This window comes from Geosmithia morbida (genome assembly GCF_012550715.1).
Source record: "Geosmithia morbida isolate 1262 chromosome Unknown scaffold_20, whole genome shotgun sequence".
In the NCBI taxonomy this organism is placed as follows: Eukaryota; Fungi; Ascomycota; class Sordariomycetes; order Hypocreales; family Bionectriaceae; genus Geosmithia; species Geosmithia morbida.
Window position 1 is genome coordinate 328,911 of NW_023336207.1, and position 26,256 is coordinate 355,166.

At 56.0% G+C, this 26,256-nt stretch overlaps 8 protein-coding genes across 8 annotated transcripts; 6 read left to right on the forward strand and 2 right to left on the reverse strand.

The window, feature by feature from the left end:
* Positions 1 to 1,242: 1,242 nt before the first annotated feature.
* Positions 1,243 to 4,221, forward strand: GMORB2_4460 (Protein of unknown function (DUF3716); the record flags this gene model as incomplete). Its single annotated transcript, XM_035466435.1, has 1 exon — positions 1,243 to 4,221. One exon carries the CDS (start codon positions 1,243 to 1,245, stop codon positions 4,219 to 4,221), a length of 2,979 nt encoding a protein of 992 aa, XP_035318446.1.
* Positions 4,222 to 4,870: 649 nt separating this feature from the next.
* GMORB2_4461 (BRCA1 C Terminus (BRCT) domain) lies at positions 4,871 to 7,449 on the reverse strand (the record flags this gene model as incomplete). Its single annotated transcript, XM_035466436.1, has 2 exons — positions 4,871 to 7,267; positions 7,345 to 7,449. 2 exons carry the CDS (start codon positions 7,447 to 7,449, stop codon positions 4,871 to 4,873), a joined length of 2,502 nt encoding a protein of 833 aa, XP_035318447.1.
* Positions 7,450 to 8,437: 988 nt separating this feature from the next.
* On the forward strand, positions 8,438 to 9,112 carry GMORB2_4462 (DCN1-like protein 1/2; the record flags this gene model as incomplete). Its single annotated transcript, XM_035466437.1, has 2 exons — positions 8,438 to 8,589; positions 8,674 to 9,112. 2 exons carry the CDS (start codon positions 8,438 to 8,440, stop codon positions 9,110 to 9,112), a joined length of 591 nt encoding a protein of 196 aa, XP_035318448.1.
* Positions 9,113 to 9,631: 519 nt separating this feature from the next.
* Positions 9,632 to 11,698, reverse strand: GMORB2_4463 (NADH dehydrogenase; the record flags this gene model as incomplete). The annotated part of the gene is made up of 4 exons (XM_035466438.1): positions 9,632 to 9,932; positions 10,009 to 10,079; positions 10,591 to 11,500; positions 11,574 to 11,698. 4 exons carry the CDS (start codon positions 11,696 to 11,698, stop codon positions 9,632 to 9,634), a joined length of 1,407 nt encoding a protein of 468 aa, XP_035318449.1.
* A 314-nt stretch (positions 11,699 to 12,012) lies between these two features.
* On the forward strand, positions 12,013 to 15,342 carry GMORB2_4464 (DNA repair protein RAD5; the record flags this gene model as incomplete). Its single annotated transcript, XM_035466439.1, has 1 exon — positions 12,013 to 15,342. The coding sequence occupies one exon, from the start codon at positions 12,013 to 12,015 to the stop codon at positions 15,340 to 15,342; it is 3,330 nt and encodes a 1,109-aa protein (XP_035318450.1).
* Positions 15,343 to 20,214: 4,872 nt separating this feature from the next.
* Positions 20,215 to 20,919, forward strand: GMORB2_4465 (MFS transporter, SP family, sugar:H+ symporter; the record flags this gene model as incomplete). Its single annotated transcript, XM_035466440.1, has 1 exon — positions 20,215 to 20,919. The coding sequence occupies one exon, from the start codon at positions 20,215 to 20,217 to the stop codon at positions 20,917 to 20,919; it is 705 nt and encodes a 234-aa protein (XP_035318451.1).
* A 92-nt stretch (positions 20,920 to 21,011) lies between these two features.
* On the forward strand, positions 21,012 to 22,324 carry GMORB2_4466 (Sugar (and other) transporter; the record flags this gene model as incomplete). Its single annotated transcript, XM_035466441.1, has 4 exons — positions 21,012 to 21,157; positions 21,344 to 21,666; positions 21,922 to 22,092; positions 22,290 to 22,324. The coding sequence occupies 4 exons, from the start codon at positions 21,012 to 21,014 to the stop codon at positions 22,322 to 22,324; spliced, it is 675 nt and encodes a 224-aa protein (XP_035318452.1).
* A 1,777-nt stretch (positions 22,325 to 24,101) lies between these two features.
* On the forward strand, positions 24,102 to 26,010 carry GMORB2_4467 (Eukaryotic aspartyl protease; the record flags this gene model as incomplete). Its single annotated transcript, XM_035466442.1, has 3 exons — positions 24,102 to 24,390; positions 24,474 to 25,418; positions 25,535 to 26,010. The coding sequence occupies 3 exons, from the start codon at positions 24,102 to 24,104 to the stop codon at positions 26,008 to 26,010; spliced, it is 1,710 nt and encodes a 569-aa protein (XP_035318453.1).
* Between the last annotated feature and the right edge of the window lie 246 nt (positions 26,011 to 26,256).

The following is a 26,256-nucleotide window of genomic DNA, read 5'->3' on the forward strand; positions in this document are numbered from 1 at the left end:
TCTCTCTCTCTCTCTCTCGCTTCCACACCCCCCCCCTCCCCCCTTCCCAATCCAATCCCGTTCCCGACACCTCTCTCCACCGTTGGCCGTTGTCGAATTCACCCCCATTTCTCTTTTCCCCTGTTCACATCTCTTTTTTATCCCCTTTTTTAGTCTTCTTTCTTTTCTTTTTTACCGCCCACCCCGGTCGTTTCTAGGATCCTCCCATATAGAACGCCTCCCCGCCTTCCATACCCCAACGCGACAACGCGCCCTGCAGAGGAGAAGAAAAGAAAAAGAAGAAAAAAAGAAAAAAGGGAAAAAAAAAAAGGCCACTCTGTTTCGGGTGTTCCACTCGGCTTGATCCTTCATCTGCACCGAGGGGAAAAAGAAGATTGTGCTCGTACAGGAAAAAGCAATCATCTCTACCTTTCCTTTTTCTTCCTCCCTCCCTCTTATTCTCCCTCTCACTCTCATACTCTCCACTTTCCTTCTCGAAGGAATAAGGAATATATACACGGACGACAGACATATCCAATCGTCAAGTACTCGAATTCGGACAAGATATCTTCACCGAGGCCTACTACTGCTCAATCTGCACGCTCGTCATCTTCAGTCGACTCCGGGCGGTTGAGCCTCATCCGACGACTCTCTCTCACGCCCACTCGCCGCTCATCACTCATTCACCCTTTTTCGACCCACTCTCACTCTCACCCCTAGTCTCTGTTCCGGATGCCGCTGTCCTACCGTGACACCACGACAACGCGAGACATTGTGGTGGTCTAGATGGGATCCTACTGGACCTGGCCGTAGTCTGGTTTTACTCTCGGCACACCCGATACACCCAACACACCCAACCCTCCATCTATCATCGCCAAGGAAGAAGGACTCGTCTTGTTTCACCCACCCGTCAAGGACAAACCGACTGGCAAGGGGGGCAAGAAGAGAAGGGAAACAAGGGAAAGAAGAAGGAAAAGAAGAAGAAGAAGAAGGAAGGAAGGAAGCAACGAGATTCCTCATCTGACCTCTGGAATACCTTTGCTCTTGTAAAACGGCACGTCTTGCCTAGCCCATCTTACAAGTCCCTTTGGTATATTCCCATCTTCCCCCCCCCCTCCCCCCCTATTCCTTTATGAAAATCATCTATAGATACTCTCTTACTAACCATCGACCACCTTCAGAAGTTTTCCTCTTCAAGCCTGACCCAAGTCTGCGACGCGCCTCTCCTTTCCTCGCCAGGCTTCTGCTGGCCCGCAGGCCATGATGGATGAGGAGGCTGCCTTTGACAAGCTTTCGTCTGAGGAGAACGCTGCTGTGTGGAATGAGACGGAACAGAAGTTCTGGGACCGCTTCGAAGACGACCAAGAGACATGGCGCGCCAACCACAACCAGAAGACCATGCACGCCAGCAACGACATACGCGCTCAGCTGAGCAGCCTGACAGCCCGCCGCAGCATCCTTGTCGACACACAAGCCCGTCTCGCCCGGGAGCTGGCCATGGTCGAGGATGACCTGCGTGCCGTCTCCGTGCAATGCGACGCCAGGGCCGCCGACCTCGACGCCGTCGACCAAGACCACCGAGCACAGCTGGCCGCCCAGGTCGCCAACTGGGAGCGCCAGTCCAGGACCATGGCCAGCTTCTTCCGCAGGAAACGCGGCGAGCAACCGGTTTCCTACCTCGACGCCGCCACAAACCGCCACCGTCACCACAGCCCAGATGCCCCTTCTCGGCCTCGTCTTCCCCTCCCGCCACCGCCTACCTCCTCTTCGCGGCTTCACGACCGTACCACCCGCGCCACCGCCGCTACAGCCGCCGCCGCCGCCGCCGCCGCCGCCGCCGCCGCCAGCGGCCTTCTCCCGACCCCGTCAACTCCGACCCACGCCCACGGGACGACGCTGGTCGACGTCGTCGACGCCGACATGAACGTCATCGGTCCTCTCCAGCGTGTCGAGCCCTGGAATCAGTGGATCAGCGCCGTCCTCAGGCTTCCCATCGAGCGCCCCGTCAAGATCCGTCGCGGCCGTCGCTTCAACGAGGATCATCTGGCCACCGTCTACGACCGTACCGAGGCCAAGGGTGTCAAATGGCTGGCCTGCATGATCCAGGCCACCGGGAGGGTCCAGTCGCAGCGGTGCCAGTCGTGCGACAAGAACCAGGGCGCCTTCGAAAAGTGCGTCATTGTCGGCGGCGACCTTCTGCAAAAGTGCGGCAACTGCGAGTGGAATCGCCAGGGCTGTCACGGCGCCTCGTACGAGACCATCGACATCCCTGCTGCCGAGCGAAAGGCGCTGGAGCAGCGCACCCGCCAAGAGCACCGGGATCGCCAAGTCGACGAGAAGACCACCGACGAGAGGGACCGGGGGCACCACGAGGCGCTGGAGAGGGAACGGAGGGATCAGGACGTCTTGACGAGGCAGGCTCTGGCCGCCAGGCCTCTCCTCGATCCCGCGCCCCCGGCCGCTCAGTGGGCTGCTGTGAGACCTGGCCCTGCGCCCATCAGCCAGATCACCGCTGCGGCCGACCACGCAGCCAAGGGGCCGCCGCAGGGCCTCGCCGCCCTCGCCGACAGGGCCACCTTGGTGGGCAACCCCATGACACCCCCCACGTCCGCTGCGACGCCCCCTCCGTCCATGAGCCACAGACGTCTACCGCCACTGCCGATACCGCCCATCAGGGACCCGCGGGACCTGGCACCCTCGACCGGCTTCACCCCGGCCAACACGCGCAGCAGGCCGGAATCGCGCGAGTCGCCGCTGCCTCTCACCGCACCCGCCTCGACCGACGGCTCCCCCCAGTTCCGACCTGCCGAGCACGAGGATGCCCAGCTCCCGGACATCAACAAGGACAACCTCGTCCTCCGACACGACGGCCAGAATTACACCAGCCCCGAGTGCATGGTCGGCGTCCCCCTGGCTAAGATCCACCCGGGCCACCCGTACTGGGAGCCCGAGTGGAAGGATGTGCGGGCAGAGGTGTTCGAGGCGCGCGAGCGGTGGCGCCAGAAGCATCAGTGGACCGTCGAGGCCGAAGCTCGCAACGAGAGGATCGGGTCGTCCAAGTACCAGATCGGTCGCCAGGTCAACCGCGGCACCAAGATCCTTGAGTTCCTCGACGATGAGAATCAGATCAGCCCCTACCAGCTGCTGGCCAAGAAGTTCATCTACTCGCCCAAGGGCGGCATCACGTCGTACGACACCCTCTTCCGTCTGTGCGAGACTTTGTCGGAGCTGTCCAAGTTCAACATTGACGTGTCGCCCGTCGACTGGATGCGCCACCGCCTGCACGAGCTGATGACGGCGAACAAGGGCTACGGCGACAAGTTCAACCTGACCAAGACGGTCCACGACTTCTATCACGACCCCAAGCTCACGGCCCTGCGCCACAAGCACGGGTTCAAGAACATCGGTCGACCCTCGGGCCAGAACAAGGGGTCGCCGGGCGGCCCCAGCAGCGCGACGCCAGTGCCCCTAGCCAGCATCGACAGGGCGGGCGGCGGCGGCAGCGTCACCGGCGCCACGAAGCGCAAGAGCGGCGGCGCCACCTCGCCCGGCGGCACACCCAGGCAGTACACGTACGTTGAATCGCCCCTGGGCAACCAGCTGGGCACCATGTACAGCGACGGCCTGGGTCAGCAGGTGGCGGCGATGCTGCCGCCGTACAAGAAGCGCCGGCAGGAGACCACGGGCGGGTCGCAGCTCCCGAGTTTTGGCCACCTCGTGGACATGGTGGACTCCAAGCAGACGGTGGTAGAAGGGCGGGAGCTGACGGCACGCGTGGATCGCGGCGAGGGTTTCCGTCTGTCGGGCCTCCAGTCGCGCGCGCACGACAGCAATATCGGCGAGAAGCAGTACTGGATCTGGTCCGCCGAGAGCGGCATGCTCCTGCACCGCATCCTGCGCGACGGCGGCGCCGACGACGCCTGGCTCTCCCCCACGGGCCCGTACGAGTTCAACCTGAGGCTCGCCGACGTGGACGAGGTCCAGTACGACACGCGTTGGAACAGGGCATACGTCTACATACCGCCGCAGAGCGACACGGGTCGACTCGTCAACGGTCGTCGTCGCGGCGACCTGCTGGTCGAGTTTGCGACGGCCTCGGACTTTGATGCGTTTATGAACTTTGCCGGCAAGTTGAGCGTGCCGCTAAAGCGATTGACGCCCGGACTGTTGGATCGGTGGGATGAGTTTCGCAGCGCCTCGGAGCCGGAGAAGACGCCTGAATCCGGGGCCGTCTTTCGATGATGATCCTCTCCCTTCTCTCTCTCTCTTTTTTGTTTTTTGTTTTTTTGGTTATAACTTTCTTTTCTCCTTCCTTGATACCCAACATATACGGGATGGGTAAGGGGGGGCATGTACACCCCCGTGCCTCATGAACTGTCAGGCGTTTGATTGTTTTGAAATCCCAGGTGGCAACTGTCTTGTTTCTTCTTCTCCTTCTTCTCCTTTGTTTCTTTTTCCTCTTTCCCTCTTTCCCTCTTTTCTTTTTCTTTTTTTTTTTATACCGTCTTTAGGCGTCAATTTGCCTTATTTCTTTATACTGTTTCAGGCGTCAACTTGTTCTTTCTTTGTCACCTAGACGGATGGTGGATCTGAGTTTCTTTTACTTTTTCTTTTGTTGGTATATATATATATAAAGGTATAGGAGCAACCCATTGGCGTATACTTGTCTGGTAGCTAGTATTTACAAATGAATGACGGCTTTTCGTTGAAATGGGACTGGAAGGGATCCTGACCTTGATACAGTGATGGCCAAGATTCATGTCTCGACTTTCATCGCAATGATAAACCGTGTCCTCCTTAATATTGTCTTTATTCATCATGGTCGACATTCGGTATACATCCATATCCCTTGATGTATATATATATATATATATATTCTGACCCTTCCCCCCTACCTCTTCCTCATGGACCTACCAACCCCAACCACACTCGTAGAAGCAGACCTCGCACTCTTGACCTCGCCGCTCCCACCCATCATACGATCCATAAGCGCTGCTTTACGGTTCTGCGCCTCAGGATCATGGTAGCCAATCTGCGTAGCCGGAGGAGGTTGCTCCTGCTCCTGACCTCGACCGTCATCCCCATGATCATCATCCTGCTGTTGCCTGTGGACGTCACTACCTGCAGAGGCGTTGCTTATGGCGCGGCCTAGGATCTGACGTCTACGCTGTGGTCGTGGGTTGGCGCCGGAGGAGGCGTCTTCGGCCTGTGGTGCCGTCGAGGCGGCCCCTTCGATGGATGATGAGGCGGACGCGTCGAGGAGGGTGGTCAGCTTCGTCGTCAGGGCTTGGCGCTCGGCTGCCTTGGCGGCCCGGAGACGTGCTTCCTCCTCTTCCTCTCCTTCTTCTCCTCTGCGCTTCCCGTCATCCTTCTGCTTGTCGTCGACTGGAGATGGCAACGAGGTCGATCGGTCCGGGAGGGGGATCTGCTTCGGCGGTGACGGGGACTTGTTGGCTGATGAGGGGGAGAGGCGTCGCAGGGGCGGGTCGGCGGGGGCTGATGATGCCGAGGCTGTCGGTTTCCTCGGGGCGGTCGCGTGGGTTCTTGCCGTGTTGAAGTCGGCGGATATGGATGAGTCGTCTTGCGGGATGGGGAGGCGCTTGCTGGTGGTGGGTTGCCGCACCTTGAAGACTTCGTCATCGTCCTTGCCGAAGGCTGTTGGGTCGACGCCGGTGACGATGGGTCCCTTGGCTGCCGCCACCTTCTCAGGGGATATCGTTTTCGTTGTTTTCCTTGTCGTTTCTGCTGCTGCTGCTGCTGCTGCAGTAGCAGTGGTGGTGACGCGCTTGCCTAGCCGGCCTCGCAGCTCGGGAAAGATAAAATCCTCGGTTGGCACGTTGTACCCCGTCGATATGCACTCCCACAGCCAGTCGGCCGACACGACGGGTATGCCCCAGGCCAGCGCGGCACGCAGCTTGTCCTTGCGCATGGCGTCCAGCGACCTCACCACCAGAACGCTGGTGGACCGGCGGAACTGCTCCTCGAAGCGGGCGCCCAGCTGCGCCACGCTCCTGGCCACCTGGCTCAGCTCGATTCCGGTAAAAGCGGCCGTGCAGATGGTCAGGGACGCAAAGTCCGGGATGGGGAACATGGGGAAGGGCCGGCCGAGCGCGTGGTGGTCGCTCGGGGGGAAGAAGCGCCGGTTGTGCATGCACTTCTCCACGTAGAACTCGGTGATGATGTGCACCCCCGTATTCTCTATCGACGGGTGCCCGTCTGGCTGTGACGTCTGCGGCACAATCAGGAACCGGTGCGTTACCTGGCTGTCTGCCGCCTCCCGCAGCGTCGGCGCCACGAGCCCGTCCAGCCCGATGATGGTCTGCGAGAGCACTGTGGTGCGCTGCTGCGTGAACCCATGAATGTAGAAGATGCAGTCCGAGAAGATGCCCTCCTTTTCTGACTGCAGCATTGCCCGCGGATTGGCTGGCACTGCTGCTGCTGCTGCTGCTTCTCTTGTTGCTGCTGGTCCGTCGCCGTCCTGCTCCTGTTTGATCGGCTGCGTGGGCTCCTCATCCGCCCGTCTCTCATTCTCCTTGACGAACGAGTAGTCTCTGGAGTCTGAGCGTCCCAGGATATCACCCCACAGATTGTTGCGCTGCGAACTGAGCTTCATGCTGGCTGTCTTGCGCAGCTTACGGGTGCCCTCCTCCGCGCCCACCGACGCCGTCGACCGAGCCCGCTTGCCCAGCGACGGTCGCCGAAAGTCCCGCTTCACCCAAGCACCCACTCCTTGCTCCTCCACGGGCAGCAGTGGGTCAAACTTATCCTCCTCGAGTATCATGCCGCGCTGCACGCTCTGCTCGAGCCACGCCAGCGTCACGGCCCGGATGTTCCACGACCGGGCGGCCGTGAACTTCTTGCCCTCGGGCTTGTTGACGATGAGGTGCGTGCAGCGCCTAGTGAGGTCGTCGGTATGGCGTCCGCCACCCGCCATGATCTTCTCGACGATCTCGTCCCGCTGGTGCCCGAAGCCTGTGAGGCAGATGAGCAGCGACTGCCGCGACGGCGGCTCCGCGTCGCGCGTCCGCGGGAGGGACCCCTTCATCTCCAGCGCTCGCAGCTGGTGCTCCCGCTCCAGCTTGAGAAAATCGATCGGCTCGTCGTCCTTCCACAGCTGCGACACGGCCTCGACCCAGCTGGCATCCATGGCGCGGATGTCCGGTCGCTCGCGCGCCACATGGCGGTACTTGGGCGTGTCGTAGTCACCAACGATCAGGTGCGTCACGTCCGGCGTCAGGTCATATTTGTGGACTCCCCCCAGGTCAGAGACCTTTTGGGCAATGTCGGCCTACATCAAGTCACACTTGGTCAGTTCATGATATCGACGGCTGGGAGAGGAGGAGTGGGAGTAATGGGCGGACGTACTCTGTATTCGGGAGGGATACTAGTGCAGCAGACAATGATACCCTTGAATGGCTCAGCTGGGTCTATGTTGAGTTGTTCCTCGTCATGATGGGTAGGGGATTCCATATCGCCATGGCATGGATGCTATATAGAGTTAGGGGCCAGAAAAGTGTCCGGGCGAGAGACTACGTATCGATCGACAATAGGAAGTAGTAGTATTGCTGTCCATGCCTGTCGTTAAGAGGGTCTCAACGCGTCGCGGGACACTTTCGCCGCGCGTTTAGGACGAGCCGACGTCATTAAGGACTGGATTTAGGAGCTGGAGATGAATTCGCACTGTATAAATAGTGGCATTTTGCCATCGATACTGACCCTGAAGCCGCTAAATCTACAGCCCACGTACAGTATTAATTCACAGTCCCGATTCAATAAACACAGGGCACTTCAGGCTCCATTCTCACGCTGGCCCTCAACTGTTGCTCCGTCGCAAACCCCCCGACTGCTACGAAACTGAACAAGCGCCCATCTCTCCGACATTGCTGTTCCCGCAGCTTGCTTTCCAACCATGCCGCCCTCTTCTTCACAACTCAGACCACTCATTGCCAACTTCACCGAGCTTACCGGAGTCTCAGAGAGAACCGCAATCAGGGTACGTTGATTTTCTGCCCCGCCCCCGCCATGCGAGCACACTTCTCCTCTGGATATGTCTCGCCTGGTGCCTTGGTCGCGCGCATATGCCACAGCGGATCCTCTTGGGGAAGCAATATCTGATTTCTCTCTCTCTTTATTCCGTAGTACCTGAAAGGCTTCGATTATGACACCGAACGGGCTGTCGACGCGTGAGTGCCGTACCCGTGCCACATCCCTCGACGGCACACGCAGCGCTGTTATTTTTCCATGGCCGACTCCGGACCCAGTGAAGCTAACTGCTATTTGACTACAGCTATCTGAATCATGGCGGCGAGATACGCGACAGCCCTATCGAGGGCAAGCTAAATGCTCTTTTCGATACGCTACACGGTAGGTTTCGATGCGGCGTTCCTCTCTTCCACGGCAACGGGAGGGCCTTGTCTGACAGCTTGCTCAAGATGCGAAAAACGACGGCAATGATAAGATGGAGCTCGACTCTACAATGAGTTATTTCGGGGACAAGCTCCAGGTCAGCTTGGAGAATGCCGGGCTCTTTGTCGTCATGGAGCTGGTGCAGGCCCCCAGCGTCGGAGAGATCGATCGCGCGGGCTTCGTCAAGGGATGGACGGCTGTACGGTGAGTAGGGCATGGCCATACATATCCCATGTTCCGAGGCGGGTGATTTCATAGTGTGACTGACGTGGAGAGGCGACAATGCAGATGTGACACAATCTCATCACAAGCCGACCTCCTGAAACACCGTATCTCCCAACTATCGACCGATATGGCTCTCTTCAAGAAGGTGTACAGGCACGCCTTCGTGGCGGGGCGTGAGAGAGATCAAAAGGCCCTGAGCCTCGAGAATGCCCTGGTATACTGGGGTATGCTGTTCACCGAGCCTGGGTGGCGGTGGGAGAGCCAGAACCATAACTGGCTGGACTACTGGAAGGATTATCTCTCGGAGAAGTGGACCCGTACCGTTAGTAGGGATATGTGGAACATGGTTCTCGAGTTCGCCTTTAAGAGTGTCGAGGATGAGACACTCTCGTTCTGGAGTGAGGATGGGGCTTGGCCCAGCGTCATTGACGACTTTGTCGACTGGTGCAAGAAGAAGGGCATCACCAAGACTGACTCGATGGAGATTGATGCGAGCAGCTGAGCGTGGAAAGACAGCTCGGCAACATGGCTAACGACCAAGCAGCTTGATCAAGGAGGAGACCTTTAAAGTGCCTGTGAAGCGAAACGGACAATGTAGCCAGAAAGGGGGGGAGGGAGGGGGGTTTGGTCAACAGTCTACCACTTCACTCCTATGCAGCATAAAACTAAGCGTAGCCTGAGCTTGAATATGTTATGGTATTATATTCGGACGCCGTTTTTAAACTACGTGAGTCTCACCATGAGGATGGAATCGGGTGATGAATATACAATGCATTTCGTGTCATGAGACATGATAAAAATCCAAACGTAGAAAAGGGGAGACGCCCTCTTTCAGTACACGGCGCCGCGCCTGTTCCAGGTCGGATCCATCTATAATACAGTTTCCTCTAGACCAGTCGTCGTTTATGTTGCTGTTCCTCCCACTCCGTTATCCTACAATAAAGATCTTCCTCTGTCGCTGCTGTCATCTTTTTTTCCCTTTCCCCAGGGGCAATAGGCCATCATTCTCGCTCCTCGAGTATTAAGCCTCGCTGCTGCTCGTTCTCCACTTGGGCATGCCGAACCTCGATAGGGTCTCGAGTTTGCCATCGCCGAGTTTGACATGACCGGCCCGGATCATACGGGGCTCGAGGCGCAGAGTGCTGCGGACCTCCTGGTGGACGCGAGTGCTCGAGTCATAGCGCATGACGAAGTAGTGGCCGTGGGTGTGCTTCATCTGATGAATCGAGATGGGGCGGGGAAGAGAGAAGACACCCCAGTTGCTGATACCGCGAACGACACCGCCATTTTTGAGGACGAGGGATCCGATGGTATGGGCGATTCTGTCATGGCTGTTAGCAGCATGTCCCCTTTTTCGCCTGCTCTTCGCCTTTATTCGGGGTCGGGTTGGGGTCATACTCCTTGACTTCGCTCAAGCTTCCCGGACGGACGATTCCCACAAGTTCGTAAAGCATCCTGACGGCATCAATCTTGTGGATTTGCACGTCGTCGTCGTGGTCGTCGTTGTCGATGAAGTCAAGGAGCAGGAAGTAGCAAAGAGCCCACACGCGCCTTGGCCCTCGAATTCTGGAGCAGGGGTTGTTTTACCCGATATTCTGCCGACAATATTCGTATATCCACTACATGCGACAAAGCCATGGGCTAGAGAACCACTTCTTCTACCCCGATTATCCATTAGTAAAAATCAGTCAACGATTTGCTGCTTCAACCCCAGAGTGGACGCGTAGCCGAACCCCAAATTCAATGCGGGGAGAATACGGAGTAAGTCGGAAAATTCAGCTCCGCTGAGGAGACCTGGATCCGCCACGCTTCAAGTGTCAGTTCCCCGAGTAGTCCGGAACAATTCGCCCTTTCTTTTGACATTATTTTACATTATACAGTGAGGTGCATATTCGCAATTGTACATCGTAGGCCTCATAGGCGCTCCTTAGAAAGAGACTGCCATATTCTCCAAGGCAGCCTCCAGCCTCCCGTCCGGACAGCAAAAGGGTCAAAGTCGGCTTTCTCCAGATTCTCCAGGTACTGGGAAACGGGCGCCGCTTCAAGAAGCACACCAAATCCTTGATGGAGATCCCTAGATGTGCTATCGCCCTGCTGCTCCCCGTAGGTGTGGTGCTCATCCTGGCCGTGGTGCTCAAACTCGTGGCCCGGATCCTCGCCTGCTTTTAGCCTTTTGAGCATTTCGCGCACTGTGATGAGGTGGTCATTTGCCCGCGTCGCCACCTTGAACACGGCATTCTGGAGTCCTGGGGCTTGGGGGCCCTGACGAAACACCTCTTCCTCCTTGACGCCTTCCTCGGCCATGACGTCCAGCGGCAGCAGCAGCGCGGGCTTGTGCGTCACGGGCGCCTCCATTCCTGACGGTGTCCTGACCGGCTGGGCCGAAGCAGCAAGAATAGGTATGCCACGTAGCACGGCTGCGATGCCGCATGCTTTGCCCACGTGGCTGGCTAGGTGGTCGACGTTCATGGAGCGAATGGGGATCGCAGCCAGTGTCGCGTACATGAGCGTCGAGTATGTGTTCTCTGCGTACTCCTCTAGGCTCGCGAGACTCGCAAATGGCCTGTTGTCCATGTGTTTTTCTCGAGTCCGGACTAACCTTGACAGCCAGAACTTGATGGACTTCTTGGTCGACCCGCCCGCGCGTTCCTGCAGCTCCATCAAGCTTCTGTGTAATAAGATGCAGATGGGCTCCCGGGGTGGCTGGCCCTCAAATGTTTTGTCTAATGACTCTTGCCAGAACCGCATTCGCATCGTTCCAATTGTAGGATTCGATACAATTTCGGGCAGTCGCACGAGCTCCAGGTTGAGTGCGCGGAGGGCGGCGTACATGTCCTGGACGGGGGGGGACACAAAACGTCGGATCAGGTGGGCATCGTAGTCGCTCGTCCTGAAATACAATAGGTCAATTGCGCACATTCGATAGGTGACGGGAAAAAGAGAAAGAGGACGAGGAAGCATACTGTATCTGCTTCAAGCAGTAGCTTCTTGCCGAATGCACGTCCGCCTCGGTCACGTAGCTTCGATGGCCCCGAGCGGCGTGGCCAAGCCTGGACAGGCCATGGCTCAAAACCCGAGGGCGACTCATATATGCGAGACGAACGGACGCGGCCGAGTTTGTGCGACCCAATATGAGAGAAGTAAAGGTATCATATAGCTATACATGTATCATAGCCATGGTCATCCCCGAATATAATGGTGCAAGGCGCATGACGTCGAAGCTTGCTGACCGTTGCTGACCATTCGGGGAAAACGCGGTCACGTGCATCCTCTACGCGGTCCGTCGCGACAGTCAGCGACCCCAACGCGTCAACCTCAACTTCATGGTTTGTTAGATTAATTCGCCCAGAAACAAGTCAATCTCTCCCCCATCTTTGTCGGTTCCGATGCCTGACTTAGATGATGTATGCAGAACATTCACAAGGGCCACCTGTCAAACGACGGAGGTTCTTTCACGACCAGGATGAAGCCCCAACCGCATCTACGACACAAGAGGACCACTCAGCAGAACACGAAGAGATCGTGAAGTTAGAGGACGATATCAAGACCGAATCCGAATCTAAAAATGGCCTTTTCGAGAGGTCGCACAATGAAACCGCCGAGCGGTCCGTGGGCACCGAGCAGTCTCCAACAGCACAGGAGTCCTCGTTGGGGGCTTTCGACCAAGGCACATTCGAGAGCTTCGTTGGTGCCAAGGTCGGCGCCGATGTCATGGCCATACTACGAGACAAGTGCGGAAGTAACCTCGAGTGCGCCGTCAATATGTACTTTGACAGAACATACCAGAAGCTCTCCAAGAAGGCACCCCGTTCCTTTGCGCACTCATACGCGACGACAAAAAGCACGCCGACGCCACCGACTCCTCCCTCAAGAAGCACCACGTCGTTGAGGTACATTGGCGCCTTTGGAGCCGAGGGCTGGGCAACCCGCAGCGGTGCCAACTTTCTCAAGCATGGCGACATCGTCAGGATCGAACGGCAAAAGGTCCAGCCCCCACAGAACAGTAGAGGCAAAGGAGGCAAGCTTGGAGGGGCACCCGCGCCCAACTCGGCGGCTGCGCGACGTGTGGATGTTCTCGTGCGTTTCACCACACAGAGCGGCGTAGAAATTGGCCGGTTGGCCAAAGACACGGCGAACTGGGTGTCGACGTTGATGGATCAGAAAATTTGCAAGTTCGAGGGCACCTGCGTGTACGCACCCGACCGCTTGCGTACCAACGACACTGTGTTTCTCCAGCTGCGGTGCTTTTTGCTGGGCTCGGCCTTTCTCCACCGCAGGTTCCAGCTGGCAGATAACCGGTCCACGAACCCGTTTGAACAGAATGAGACGGCGGACGAGAAGGAGCTGCGTCTTCGCCAGACGGCCATCGTCAGGCTCCTCCAGGAAATTAACCTTCAGCCGACCGCTATCAATTCCATGGCCAAAGATGGAAAAGAGGGTCTTCTCAAGGTGGCTGAGATGGACGAGCAGAAACAAAGGGGCCCGAAGAGACAGGACAATATGGGAAAGGATGCAGGATCGGGACAAGCCTCGGATGAGGCGGAGGAAGGCAAAGAGCTGGAGCAAGATCAGCTCGACTCGCTCTACCGAAAAGCCCAGTCCTTTGATTTCAACACACCAGAGGCAGAGCCCACTGATACATTCGCTATGCAACTACGACCGTACCAGAAGCAATCACTCTATTGGATGATAGCCAAGGAAAAGGATCAGAGGGGTAGTAGGGAGCCATCCATGCACCCGCTGTGGGAGGAGTATGCATTCCCCACCAAAGACGTTGACGACAAGGACCTGCCTCTTGTAGAGAGTCAGGCCAAGTTCTACGTGAACCCGTACTCGGGCGACCTGTCGCTCGACTTTCCCGAACAAGAACAGCATTGTCTGGGTGGCATCCTGGCAGATGAGATGGGACTGGGCAAGACGATCCAGATTCTCAGCCTGATACACTCCCACCGGACCGACCTTGCCCGCCAGTCTAGGCAGCCTGCAGGAGACTTGTCTGGCGGCATAAACGGGCTTCAGAGGCTGGGGTCGGGGTCGCCTCCGATCCAGGATGCCCCATTCACGACACTTGTCATTGCACCCATGTCGCTCCTGTCGCAGTGGAGGAGCGAGGCAGAGAAGGCCTCTCAGAAGGGGACGCTCAAGGTAGAGCTGTACTATGGCAACGAAAAGAGCAGCAATCTGCAGGCGCTGTGCTCGAGTTCGAATGCCGCGTCCGCCCCAGACATCGTCATCACCAGCTACGGCATTGTGCTCTCAGAATTTAGCACCCTCGCGGCGAGGAACGGAGACAAGTCTCTCCACAATGGCATCTTCTCCCTCAAATTCTTCCGCGTCGTACTCGACGAGGCCCACAACATCAAGAACCGATCGTCCAAGACGGCGAGGGCATGCTACGAGATCTCGGCAGAGCACCGCTGGGCACTGACTGGCACGCCCATCGTCAACCGGCTGGAAGACCTGTTCAGCCTGGTGCGGTTTCTAGGCGTGGAGCCGTGGAATAACTTTTCTTTTTGGAGGACCTTTATCACGGTGCCGTTCGAGTCCGGCGACTTCGTCAGGGCGCTGGATGTGGTGCAGACGGTACTGGAGCCGCTGGTGATGCGCCGCACCAAGGATATGAGGACACCGGACGGGGAGCCGCTCGTGCCGCTGCCGCCCAAGAAGGTAGAGATTGTCGAGGTGGAGCTGTCACAGACGGAGCGCGACGTCTACGACTACATCTACACCAAGGCGAAAAATACCTTCTCCAAGAACATGGAGACGGGCACGGTCATGAAGGCCTTCACGACCATCTTCGCGCAGATCCTGCGGCTCCGTCAGTCGTGCTGCCACCCGCTGCTGGTGCGCAACCGCGAGGTGGTGGCGGACGAGGAGGAGGCTGCGGCTGCGGCCGATGCATCCACAGGCTTCTCGGACGATATGGACCTCGACGTCCTCCTGAGCCGCTTCAGCAGCGCGGTCGACGAGGCCTCCAAGGACAATCAGACTTTTGGGGCGCAGGTTCTCGGGGAGATCCGCAACGAGTCGGACAAGGAGTGTCCCCTGTGCTTCGAGGAGCCCATGAACGACCAGACGGTGACGGGGTGCTGGCACTCGGCTTGCAAGACGTGCCTGCAGTCGTTCATGAAGCACGAGAGCGACCGTGGCGTGGTGCCCAAGTGCTTCAACTGCCGCGCGCCTCTCAACCGGCGCGACTTGTTCAAGGTAGTCCGCCACGACGAGGAGGTCGACGCCGTGACCAAGAAGCCGCGCATCAGCCTACAGCGCCTGGGGGCCAGCACGTCGTCGGCCAAGGTGGAGGCCCTGATCGGGCACCTGCGCGCCTTGCGCAAGGAGCACCCGCTCATCAAGTCGGTCGTCTTCTCACAGTTCACATCGTTCCTGAACCTCATCGAGCCGGTCCTGACCCGCGCGAATATCAGGTTCCTTCGTCTGGACGGCACCATGGCGCAGAAGGCCAGGGCCGCCGTCCTGCAGGAATTTGCCGATTCCCCTGTCTTCACCGTCCTGCTCATCAGTCTCAGGGCAGGTGGCGTGGGTCTCAACCTTACCAGCGCCGGGAGGGTCTTCATGATGGACCCATGGTGGAGCTTCGCCGTCGAGGCGCAGGCTATTGACCGCGTTCACAGGATGGGACAACAGCACGAGGTACAGGTCAAGAGGTTCGTCGTCAAGGAGAGCGTCGAGGAGAGGATGCTGCGGATCCAAGATAGGAAGAAATTTATGTGAGTTTTCTTCTCAACCATCTTTTCTTCTCTTCTCTTTATTCTTCTCTATTCCCTCTTTTTATCTCAACTATGAAAATACTAACCACCCCCCCCCCCCCCTAAACAGTGCAACATCATTAGGAATGATGAGTGACGAGGAGAAGAAGATGCAGAGGATAGAAGATATCAAGGAATTGCTGAGCTAATTCAACGGGTTTTGATACAACGTACATATGGGAACGACTGCATCTGGTGCATTGACACATTGGCGTACCGGCATGCATGAAAATAGATGACGCATATTATTCTCGAAAAAAAAATAAGAAGAGAAAAAGAAACCCTGGATTTTCAGAATTGACATTCAAAGAACAAGAAAGTATTGTAGCTAGGCTAATGCCGCTGCTAGGCCCATCAGGCATGATGCATGGAAAATGACAGCTGGCTCGCAGTAATTGATGTGGTTGGATGAAGAAGGAGGGAATCGGGTATCGTAATACACGGGAAGAAGAAGGAAAAAAAGAAATATACAAAGGCGAATGGAATGAGAAGAAGAGGCCTGGCGAAGCAACAAGGCAATTAGAAAAGTAACACCTATATACATGATCTTCTGTCAGCCCGGACTCGACAATGCTAGGAAGGGACCTGGTACAGACCAATGGTTTGAAGAAGCTACAAATAAGCATGTCTACCTCACGTCCCTATCACTCGGGGGGAGGTTCCGGTGTTGGCTCGGGGGGAGGTTCCGGTGTTGGCTTGGGGGGAGGTTCCTTTGGCGGGGGTCGGCCAAGGTCGGAGCTCTTGGAGCTCCTGCTGCTCGACGGCTTGCGTCCGCCGCGACGGCGTTTCCGGCCGTTACTGAANGAAGAGGCCTGGCGAAGCAACAAGGCAATTAGAAAAGTAACACCTATATACATGATCTTCTGTCAGCCCGGACTCGACAATGCTAGGAAGGGACCCGGTACAGACCAATGGTTTGAAGAAGCTACAAATAGGCTTGGGGGGAGGTTCCGGTGTTGGCTTGGGGGGAGGTTCCGGTGTTGGCTCGGGGGGAGGTTCCGGTGTTGGCTCGGGGGGCGGCTCCTTTGGCGGGGGTCGGCCAAGGTCGGAGCTCTTGGAGCTCCTGCTGCTCGACGGCTTGCGTCCGCCGCGACGGCGTTTCCGGCCGTTACTGAAGCGGATCGAGCGGCGGTATATGCAGAGGAAGGCCACCACGGCCGTGATGAAGACGCCGAGGACGACGGCGACAATCACACCGGTGCGGATGTTGACATTCTGGGTCGGATTGCTGGAAAACTGGCGTCGAAGCAGCCGACCGGTCTCCCCCTCCCCCGTCCACGGCGAGGACGAGGGAACACGTCGGTCCGAGGGGATATACATCCGCCACCCTACTCCCCTCCGATTTCTCTCTCCGTCTGTGTATCTCTTCCTGTCACCGGGCTTTTTTTTCCGTCTCCGGCTCCCACAGTCTGGGGAATATCAGATGTGACAGCTTTTATTCTTTTACGTATAGGCTCTCAACGTTTCAAAAGGGGGGAACGACGTGGCAGGACGGGGCCGTAAAAGAGGTCGGGGGTCATCTCACGGGGTGCAGTATGCAAATGATAGAGATCCATGTATATCCTCGTATATGGAGTACATTTAGCATTCTCCCCCCACATAGAAGCTGACGAGAAAGAGGAGAGCAACATGGGGGGAGGGGGGTGAAGGGGGAGAAACTGGCGGTGTTATGTAGCCGTCTGCGGAGGTTGAACGGGCACCACACAACTCTGGGGGCTCCTGGTCTGTCAGCGGACAATGGGCAGTTCATTTGCGTGCTCGGGTGTGGAAATGGTGCAGGCTGCATGCGCCATGGCGGTTCCGACTGCATCGTGAGCGGCATGGTGCATATATCGTCCTGGGCAGCAAACAGTGCCTTGACGTGGACAACACCATTATGCGCGGTAACCGGTGCGTCCGTGGGACCTAGTCGTTCAGTTTCACTTCTTCTTCGGCCGTGCCTCTGCATATGTCGTAGGCGCAAGTAAAGTCCCAGGCATCAGTTCTGAAACTGCCTTGGATCAACGGTGAATGGCAAAGAGGGGGCAAGGAGGGGGGGGGGGGGGGGAGATAAGAACGGGTAGAAGAGAGGAAACCAGCGGTCTGGGCACCAACTCCGAGCAACGAGCGAAATGTGAGAAAACAAGTCTATATATTATCAGTGCTCTCTTCCCTCGGCACGCCGCTCGATGGTCCCGTCGTCGTATTCGAATGGTTGCAGGGGGAGTAGAGAGAAAAAAATCGAGGCCCATATTCCAGTTGGTGGGAGTCCCAAGAACCAACCTCAAAAGGGTGCGATCGGTGTATTCAACGAGGAGAAGTAGTCGGGGCGGCTCTAGACATGTATTACTATGCAGGGCCAACTCATCGCGCCGTCGAAACTGAGCACCAGTTGAGCCTAGGGAGGGTTGCGTCGGGTTGCAAATTGGGCTTTAATATATCAGCGAACAGCGAGCCACTCAAGGTGCATGTGCTCGTCAAATACAAATGAAGTTGGACGAGAACAGCGTACAGATAGATAAACGACGATCCGTTGTACAAAATAGAGCCAGATGAGGGGTTGATAGATGAGGGACCGGTTTTCTATTTCGAACACCTTGCATTAGATGATGAAAGTTCTCGGGTGTATAAGATAACAAGCCCACGCCGGTATGAGGGAAAGGAACCTACGAGATACAGACAATTCTAGCATCGATCAGCTAGGCAGCATCTGAAATCAGCATAACAATATTGTTGGTCGTACGACCAACAGGCGCCGACCCAACTTGGGATAGAACCCGTCCTTTTCCGCGTACCATTCCCTTCCAGAATACATCACTTCCAAGGCTCCCAGCCCTCTCAGTTCGAGCATTGCCATTCTCGTACGGTCAACAAGATGCCAGCTCGTCTTGAAACCTTATCCCATGACCAGCTCTGCTCCTCTGTCCTCGTTGAAGCTTCAGGCTCGTCAGCCGATTTGGGGAAACGTTTTGTCTAGAATGCATGATTCTTTCCACGGCCGAGATCTTCAGAGTCGTCGAATTCATCAGGATACTCTTAGCTAAGTTTTTTGTTCATCCTCTTCCTTATTCACCTTCTCCGAACAAGCAGGTATGGATTTCCAGCCGTTCCTGCCGAGGCGGTATGTCAGAATGAGCTCCTACGGAAGTCTCGTGATCCGGATAGAGTCTGGAGCCTCTTCCTTGTCCTAATGGACCGGCGCAAACTGGCATTGTGGCTTCGTCGATCAGTCGATTGAGGCTGGTTGTTGTAGCCGCGGATATCCACAAGGAAAGTCGATAGATTGGTAGGTTCTAGTTTCAGGGATGCGATGTGCGCCCCGTACTCTACAGCTTCGTCATGTGAAGCTTGATGGCTCCGGGCTGAGGCTTAGGGCCATCACGGGGGGGCTTGGCGATGCCATCTGGGCAGAGCAAATGTCTAGAGCAGAAACAATTGTGAGCTCTGGGAGATTGGTGGAGAGGGCCGAAGGCCGAGTTTGCTCTCGCAGTAAGCTTTCAGAAGAGGAAGAATGTTTCCCATGATTGCGGGAGCAGGTTTTGCAAAGAATACAGAGTTAGGGAGGGCTTCGTCTGTACCTGGTAGCAAGCATAGGTGACTGACAAGCGGATACTAAATGTACAACGACAAAGATGAGTGAAGTTCAACGCAAAGCCCAAAGCAACGCTGTGCGATTAGTCATTATGTTGTATAGAAATATGGAAGGAGCCATCTTTGCGACTTCCGTTTTCTCTTGGGCTCGTCTACTAAAATTGCTTACCGTCCGGCATTGCGAGCCCGTGAATCACTCCGAGGCTCTCTCTCTTTCTTTTCATCACCTTCGTTCTGTGCTTCCTTGTCTCATATCTTCTGCACTTTGTCTCTTCCGATCCTGCTCGCACTTCACACGACAGTTGTTAGTGAATCTCCAGAGCCCTGCCCGAGGACTACAAGGACCGCCTTTTCTTTCCCGTCCGGCCGTCAGCCGGGAGCGGCCAACAACACCAACTGACCCGAGGGAGCTGTGTTCGCACCAGATACTTGGTCGCGCTGGCATCTCAGTCAACACGTCAATAGTACATACAATGGCATCATGTAGCATGGGCTCCGTGACTGACTGGCTAAGCTCCGCTGATAGCTGGGCAAGAAGACGTCGCTCGTGAAGATGGGTATATAAATCGGGGACCTGCCAGCCCCAGGGGCGTTAGTGGGGTACTCCGGTACTCGGCCAACGAACCAAGTATCCGCAAAGCATGCACCTGTCCCCCTGGTTTCCCAACGGGATTTCCAGACCATCGTTATTCCCTGCTAATTCAGAACCCGTCACGCATCAGTTATGCTCAACTCGTCGAGATAAGCCCAGTTGCTTCTTGTGGCGTTTTCCGACAGCCAGGATTACCTCTCGGTACTCGGTCAGGCGTACTGCTTCCAGTCTAGTGCTCCCGCCTCCGAAGTCCCCAACTCATCGTCGTGTATCGTTATCCGTCGACTTCCTGGCTTGGCTGCGCCGTGGATTGGTAGGTGGTCGGTGGTCCAGGGCCTTGAGTTCGCCGAGATGTCAGGAGAGTTTGGGGAGGGGACTTGATTGGATGGCCACACCTCCAAAAGGTGTTCTCGTAGGGTCCCGTGGCCTGGTCTACTACGCGAGGTGGCAGGAAGAGAGGAGTGTTGATGGTCGTGTAACCTTCGTAAGAAGAGGGCGTTGGTCCTCTTCGCCTTGTAACGCGCGAGTACATTTTTTCTGTGGCCGTTATTACGACAAGACTCGTGCCAATAATATTTATACAGGCCAGGGGGGGGGGAGGGGAAAAAAAGAGAAACAGAAACAGAAGATGACACCCCCGACTCCCTTGCTGAACCGAGAACCATACGCGCAATCATGGATAGATCATTTGGGGACGTTTCGCGCCGTGTACCTCGTCGCTCTGTGCTGCGTGGACTCGTTCCTCTTCGCGTACGACACGGGTATCGTGGGAGGTATATCCTGACCTTTGAGGGATTCCCATCGACTTTGGCTATGGCGAGCATCAGAGCGCAAGCGTCGGGTCCAATTCGACCAGTCTGCTACAGGCTGGAGGTATGTCGAACAATGACGACTGAGCTTACCTGGCTGCATGCCTGCCAACGTGGCGGCGCTGACAATGCACCGACAGCCTTCTTCTCATGCTTCTTCATCCGGCCATTCGTGGCGCGTTTCGGCCATCTTCAACATCGGTGCCGTGATCCAGACCATCAACACGCACTCCCTAGCCGTTACGTGGCCTGCGTCATCGGCGGCGTCGGCGTCGGCATGGCCACAGTCATCATCCCCGCGTACTCGGCCGAGATGGCGCCCAAGAACATCCGCGGCACCCTGGGGTCCATGTTCCAGTTCTTCTTCACCCTGGGTGTCGTGAAACCGTACTGGATCGACTATGCCGTCCAAAAGTACATCCCCGTGGGTACGCGCCAGTGGCAGACCTCAGTCGGTCTGCAGCTCGTGCCCGGGGCCATTCTGGGATTGGGCATGCTGCTCACAAAGGAGAGCACGCGTCGGCTGGCCAAGCAAGGTCGTCACGAAGAAGCCATTGGGTCGTTGACCTGAGTGCGTGGTGGGGACTCGGACGAGGTGCGATCCGAGTAAGTCTCCGATCGTGTTTGAAGAGAGAAGAAGAAAGGAAGCACTTTTTGTTCATCATGGAACAAGGATCTAACCTCTGGACAGGTTTGCAGAAATCTTGGTTGGGGATCAAGGAAGAGGCACGCGATACGTCAGGCGTCACATGGCGAGAGCTAGCCCTGGTACCTACTAATCGACACCGTCTGCTGGTGCTCATCTGCCTGTAAATCGGTGCGTCTGTCTTGCTGTTGATCACTATTCTTTGTCGAATACTCCCCTGCTCTGGGACACAAACTAACAAGCACGGTTCGGCAGGTGTGCAACTGACGGGGAACACATCTATGGCCTGCTGTAAGCGACTCCTTCTTCTTTCGCCGATGACATTACTTTGACGACAGATTGCCAACAGGTTTCAACATACAGATGCCCCCCAGATCTTCTCGCTGGTGGGTGCAGGCCAGGACAAGCTGCTGCTGACGGGCTTCTTCGGCGTGGTCGAGGTGGTATCGTGCCTGTTCTTCCTGCTCTTCCTGGTTGGGCGTCTGGGACGACGCGGATCCCTGCTAACCGGAGCGCTTCTCATGGGAAGCTACATGCTCATTGTTGCCGTTCTCCCGGTCAAGTTCCCTCCTGACCTGAATGCTGGACTGACACCACCCTCGATTGCGTCGTCGATCATGATTTATCTCGAGGTCATGAGCTACAATATTTTCATAGGGTCCTGTTCCTTCGGTAGGTCATTCTTCTTTTCGTCTCCCCTCTCTCCGTCAGACTTATACCCTCTCTTCTTTCGCCTTGCTCCTCTTCTTTCATCTTGCTCTTCTTTGGTTTTTTTTTTTTTTGCGTCTGTACCAGTTGAGACAAAGAAGGCCGGGTTGCAAAAAAACCCGCTTGGCTGATACCTCATGATGTAGCACAGGTCTACACAGGACAAGTGACAAATCTTCCCTACGCGCATCCACGAGGCTGGCGTGACCATCGGCACAGCGGTGCAGTGGCTGCTCAATTTTGTCTCTTTGCAGGCGACGCCTCATGCCGACAGCAACCTGAGATGGAGGACATTTGTCATGTTTGCCATTTTCAACTATACTCTCGTCATATTTACCTGGTTCTTTATCAAGGAGACCAGGGGCAAATCTCTCGAGGAGATGGAAGCCTGTAGGTTTCTCCGTCTATCTCTCTCTCTCTCCTTCACGACCACCAAATCCACAGTCGGGTGGTTCTTTTCGTGCCTTTGCTAACGGGTGTTTGGTGGGAAAGCTCTGCCGGATCGGGACTCGGAGTCGATCAGGATTGGCGGTGCAGCAGGGTCGGAGCATGCGCGGCTTACCATTGAAACGACAAGGTCGGCACAGCTAAAGATACGGTGGCCTCTGCCGAGAAGGAATAAGGTCATCCGCGGGGTCCATGGTGATACATGTCGTGTTTACTGTCCGATCAGTGGAACCACAGGGGTTTTTATCCAACGTACAAGGATCAATAACACTGTTCACACAAACGAGGAAGTTTTATCTCTTTTTTTTTTTGACAATATTGACTGTACTCTCATTGATTTATGATTCTGTGTGTGTGTGTGTGTGTGTGTGTTTTCGACTCCGATTGACTCGATCGACCTGCCGTGTCGTTTTTTCGATGAGATACATGAATCATTGGCGTAAGGCGTGGCCGACGGTGTCCGGACTAGGGGTTTCTAGTACTTTGTCAGTCTGTTGAGCGGATCACTCTCTGTAGAGAGCGCAGGCAGTAATACACTAGGGGTCGAAGTAGTAGTCGGACTCGGACTGACTGTAGTCAGGGCCCAGAGGGGAGGACCGTAGTCGTTCTGATAAAACTAGTAATTCCTGACAGCTTGTAGAAGCGTCTCAGATGCACACCACCACAAGGGTGGGGAGGACGATCAAGGGAACCCACGGTTCCACAAGGGAGAGTTTGTATGTGACGCGTGTTTCTTTTGATCGGTACGGTTCCACTTTTTTCTCTTCTTCTTTTCTTTCCCCTCTCTCTTCTTTTCTTTCAAAGTTCACCGCATCGGCCATTACTCTTAAGGTGGAAAGCTGAGTGAGGGGACGGAAGACGGCCTAGTCATGAGTTAGAGTAATACCGCTGGGTGACGGGGAGAAAGGGGTAGAGATGTACGAGTAAGAGTACTTTTCCGCAGTGGATGCGGAGTGTTGCTCGTTCAGTACCGAGAGGCAAGGAAAGCAAGTACCATGGTTCGCTCCTCCCCACAGAAGGAAAGGTACGACCCCTGAAACGGCGCTAAAGTGTGTTTCTGCGTGGCCAGCGGCAGGTTAGTGGCCAGCGGGTGGGCACCGCTAGGCAGGAAGGGGAACCTCCATCGTAGTCACCTATCAGTCGCCTACGACACCGACTTCCAACCACCCATCAACTAATAACTACATGATAATACTTGACTACATACATGCGTACTCCGTCTATACACCACAGATAGGATCCGAGTCATTGTACAAGTACAGATTACATACGAGTAGTAACGCAGCGGGACACTATTGCCCATGTGATGGAGTAATACAGCCACCACGCAGCCATTATCATGTATCAAGTGTTCTAACAACATTGTGGTGATGGGCATGTTCCCAGTTTTTTTTTCTTTTCTTGTCTCTCTTCTTTTCTAGTTCGGGTGCGAGCAGTACATATAGTAGTGATGCTAGTAATAGTAGGTAGATGTCCAAATCACTGAAATAGAACACATACCCCTGCCATCCCCCCTGCTCCTCCTCCCCCCCCCTGTCAGTCACCTACAAGCGTCTCGGTCCCTCCCTTCAGACATCGTCGTAGACTTCATTCCTTACGAGTGTCCCGTCCCTCGCCAGCCACAACCATTCACTTCTTACAACAACAAAGGCATTGCTGGTCGACCTTTTCTTTTTCACATCCTCTCTCTGTGTTTTTTTTCCTCTCTTCTGTTTGTGTGAGGGGCGGAACAAGATATCCTCAGATGGCTGGTCTGTGATATACATATTCTATCTGTCTTCTATATCATTGGGGGCATTCTATATCCTCCATTCACTTCTCACAAGTCTTGTATAAAGACTTTGCTTTTTGATTTTTTTTTCTTTCTTTTTCTTCTCATCGTGTCAGGGTCAAGACTCTTCTTCTGCTCTTTCATATTTATCCTTGCAAAAGACTACCTTGTCAAGATCACAATGTTCTCCCTTCGATCTTTGATCGTCCTGTCTCTCGCAACGTCATCCACATTGGCTTCCCCCCCACGTCCCACACGATCCCTCCCTATCGACGGAACCGACCGTCCGTCATCGACACTACACATCGCCACGGACAATGGGGGTCACACCCTGCACAGGCAAGAAGACGCCGACGACATCCCCGGGACGTTATCCCTCCCCGTCATCCACATGCCCAGATCCGGTCTCCTCCGTCGGGATGTCGAGATGCAGCTCGAGAACCGCTCGGACATAGCCTACTACACACAGAGTAAGCCTTTCTGAGCTCTCCCACCTTACCTCTATATATGTCTAGACACGCACATGACCACTGCTAACACCATAGACACGCAGTCTTCCTCGGCACCCCTCCCCAACCAGTTTACGTGCAACTAGACACGGGCTCCTTCGAGCTCTGGGTCAACCCTGACTGCTCGACGCTCACGTCGTCGGCGGACAGGGCCTTCTGCGAGGGAGCAGGTCACTACACGCCGTCGGACTCGTCGACATCTCGCGACGCCGGCACCTCCAACACGCTGACGTACGGCATCGGCAGCGCCAACATAAGCTACTACGTCGACAGCATCGGCCTGGCCAAGGAGGCCACCTCTTCCAACAAGCTGAAGCAGGCCAAGTTCGGCGTGGCCGACGCCGGCGGCACCGAGGACCAATTCGCCGGCGTCTTGGGCCTGGGTTACGGCGAGGACCGCGATGACAACCTCGTCGAGCTGATGGCCAAGCAGGGCCTGATCGACGCCAAGGCCTTCTCCGTGGCCCTGGGGTCCAGGGACGAGGGCGGAGGCGTTCTCGTCCTCGGCGGCGTCGACACGGCCAAGTTCGACGGCGAACTCGTCCAGCTCCCCATCGTACCCGCCGACCAGTCCCCGGACGGCATGTCGCGGTACTGGGTCGCCATGCAGTCCATCTCGTACGCCGCCAACGCATCCGCCCCCAACGCGGCGTCGGCCCTCAAGTCACGCACCTGGAACGGCACCGACTTCCCCATCTTCCTCGACACGGGGTCCACAATGACGCTCCTGCCCACCGACGTCGCCGACGCCATGGCCGCCGACCTCGGCTCCGAGGGCTCCGACACCTCAGGTTTCTACCCCGTTGACTGCGCCATCCTCGACAGCGACGGATACCTCGACTTTGAATTCGACGGCCTCACCGTCCGCGTGCCCCTCGCTGAAATGGTCCGCTCATTCAACTCCGGCGCCGATCAGACTTGCTATCTGGGCTTCTCACCTAGCGATAACTTTGCCCTGCTGGGTGACAGCTTTCTTCGCTCGGCATACGGTTAGTTTCTCTCGTCTTATTCTATCTTATTTTTCATCACCCCCCTTCGTATCTGCTCTTACCTCTGTCCGTTTCTTTTTCATCTCTCTCAGAATCGAGCACTGACCCCATCAAAGTCGTCTTCGACCTTGACTCCGACTCCGTCTTCATGGCCCAATATGACAACTGCGGATCCGACGTCTCCAAAATCTCTTCCACCTCTGACCTCAAGGACCTCAAGGGCTCGTGCGGCAGCGGCGACCTATACGATTCCCTCTCGTCGTCATCATCGTCGCCGTCTTCTCCTTCCCCCTCGTCTGCGATATCCACCGCCACCGCCTCTGCCAAGGTCACCGACGCTGCTGCTTCCTCTGCCGAGTCAGCCTCTGCCGAGACCACTGCCAGCCCTACCGCCGCCATCAACACCCACCAGACTCCTGTCACGTCTGTGACTAAGCCTGGGAGCACCGCTGCCAGCAGTAGCAGTGCCCTGGCGGAAAATGACGGCTCTGGCTCGTCTGGCGGGACCAGTCCTGCTGGACGGGTGGAGGGTTGTTTCTGGGCTGTCGTTGTGTTGGCTGGTTTTGTTGTCGTCTCATTGACAATATTTTGATCTTCTCTTCTTTTTCTTCTCTCCCTTTCTTCCTCTTTCTCTATCCCTGTTTTCTCCCCTTCTTTCCTCCTTCCTCGCTCCCTCTTTCTTTCACTGTCCTTTTCTTTTTCTCCCTCTTTTCACCTCTCTCTTTTCTCTTTTCTTTTCCCCTTCGATGACGGGTTTTGGCGACTGGCTTCTATTTTGGGTACATGGATGGGATACTTATTGACGATACTCCTTTTTACGTCACGACACTCTTTACGA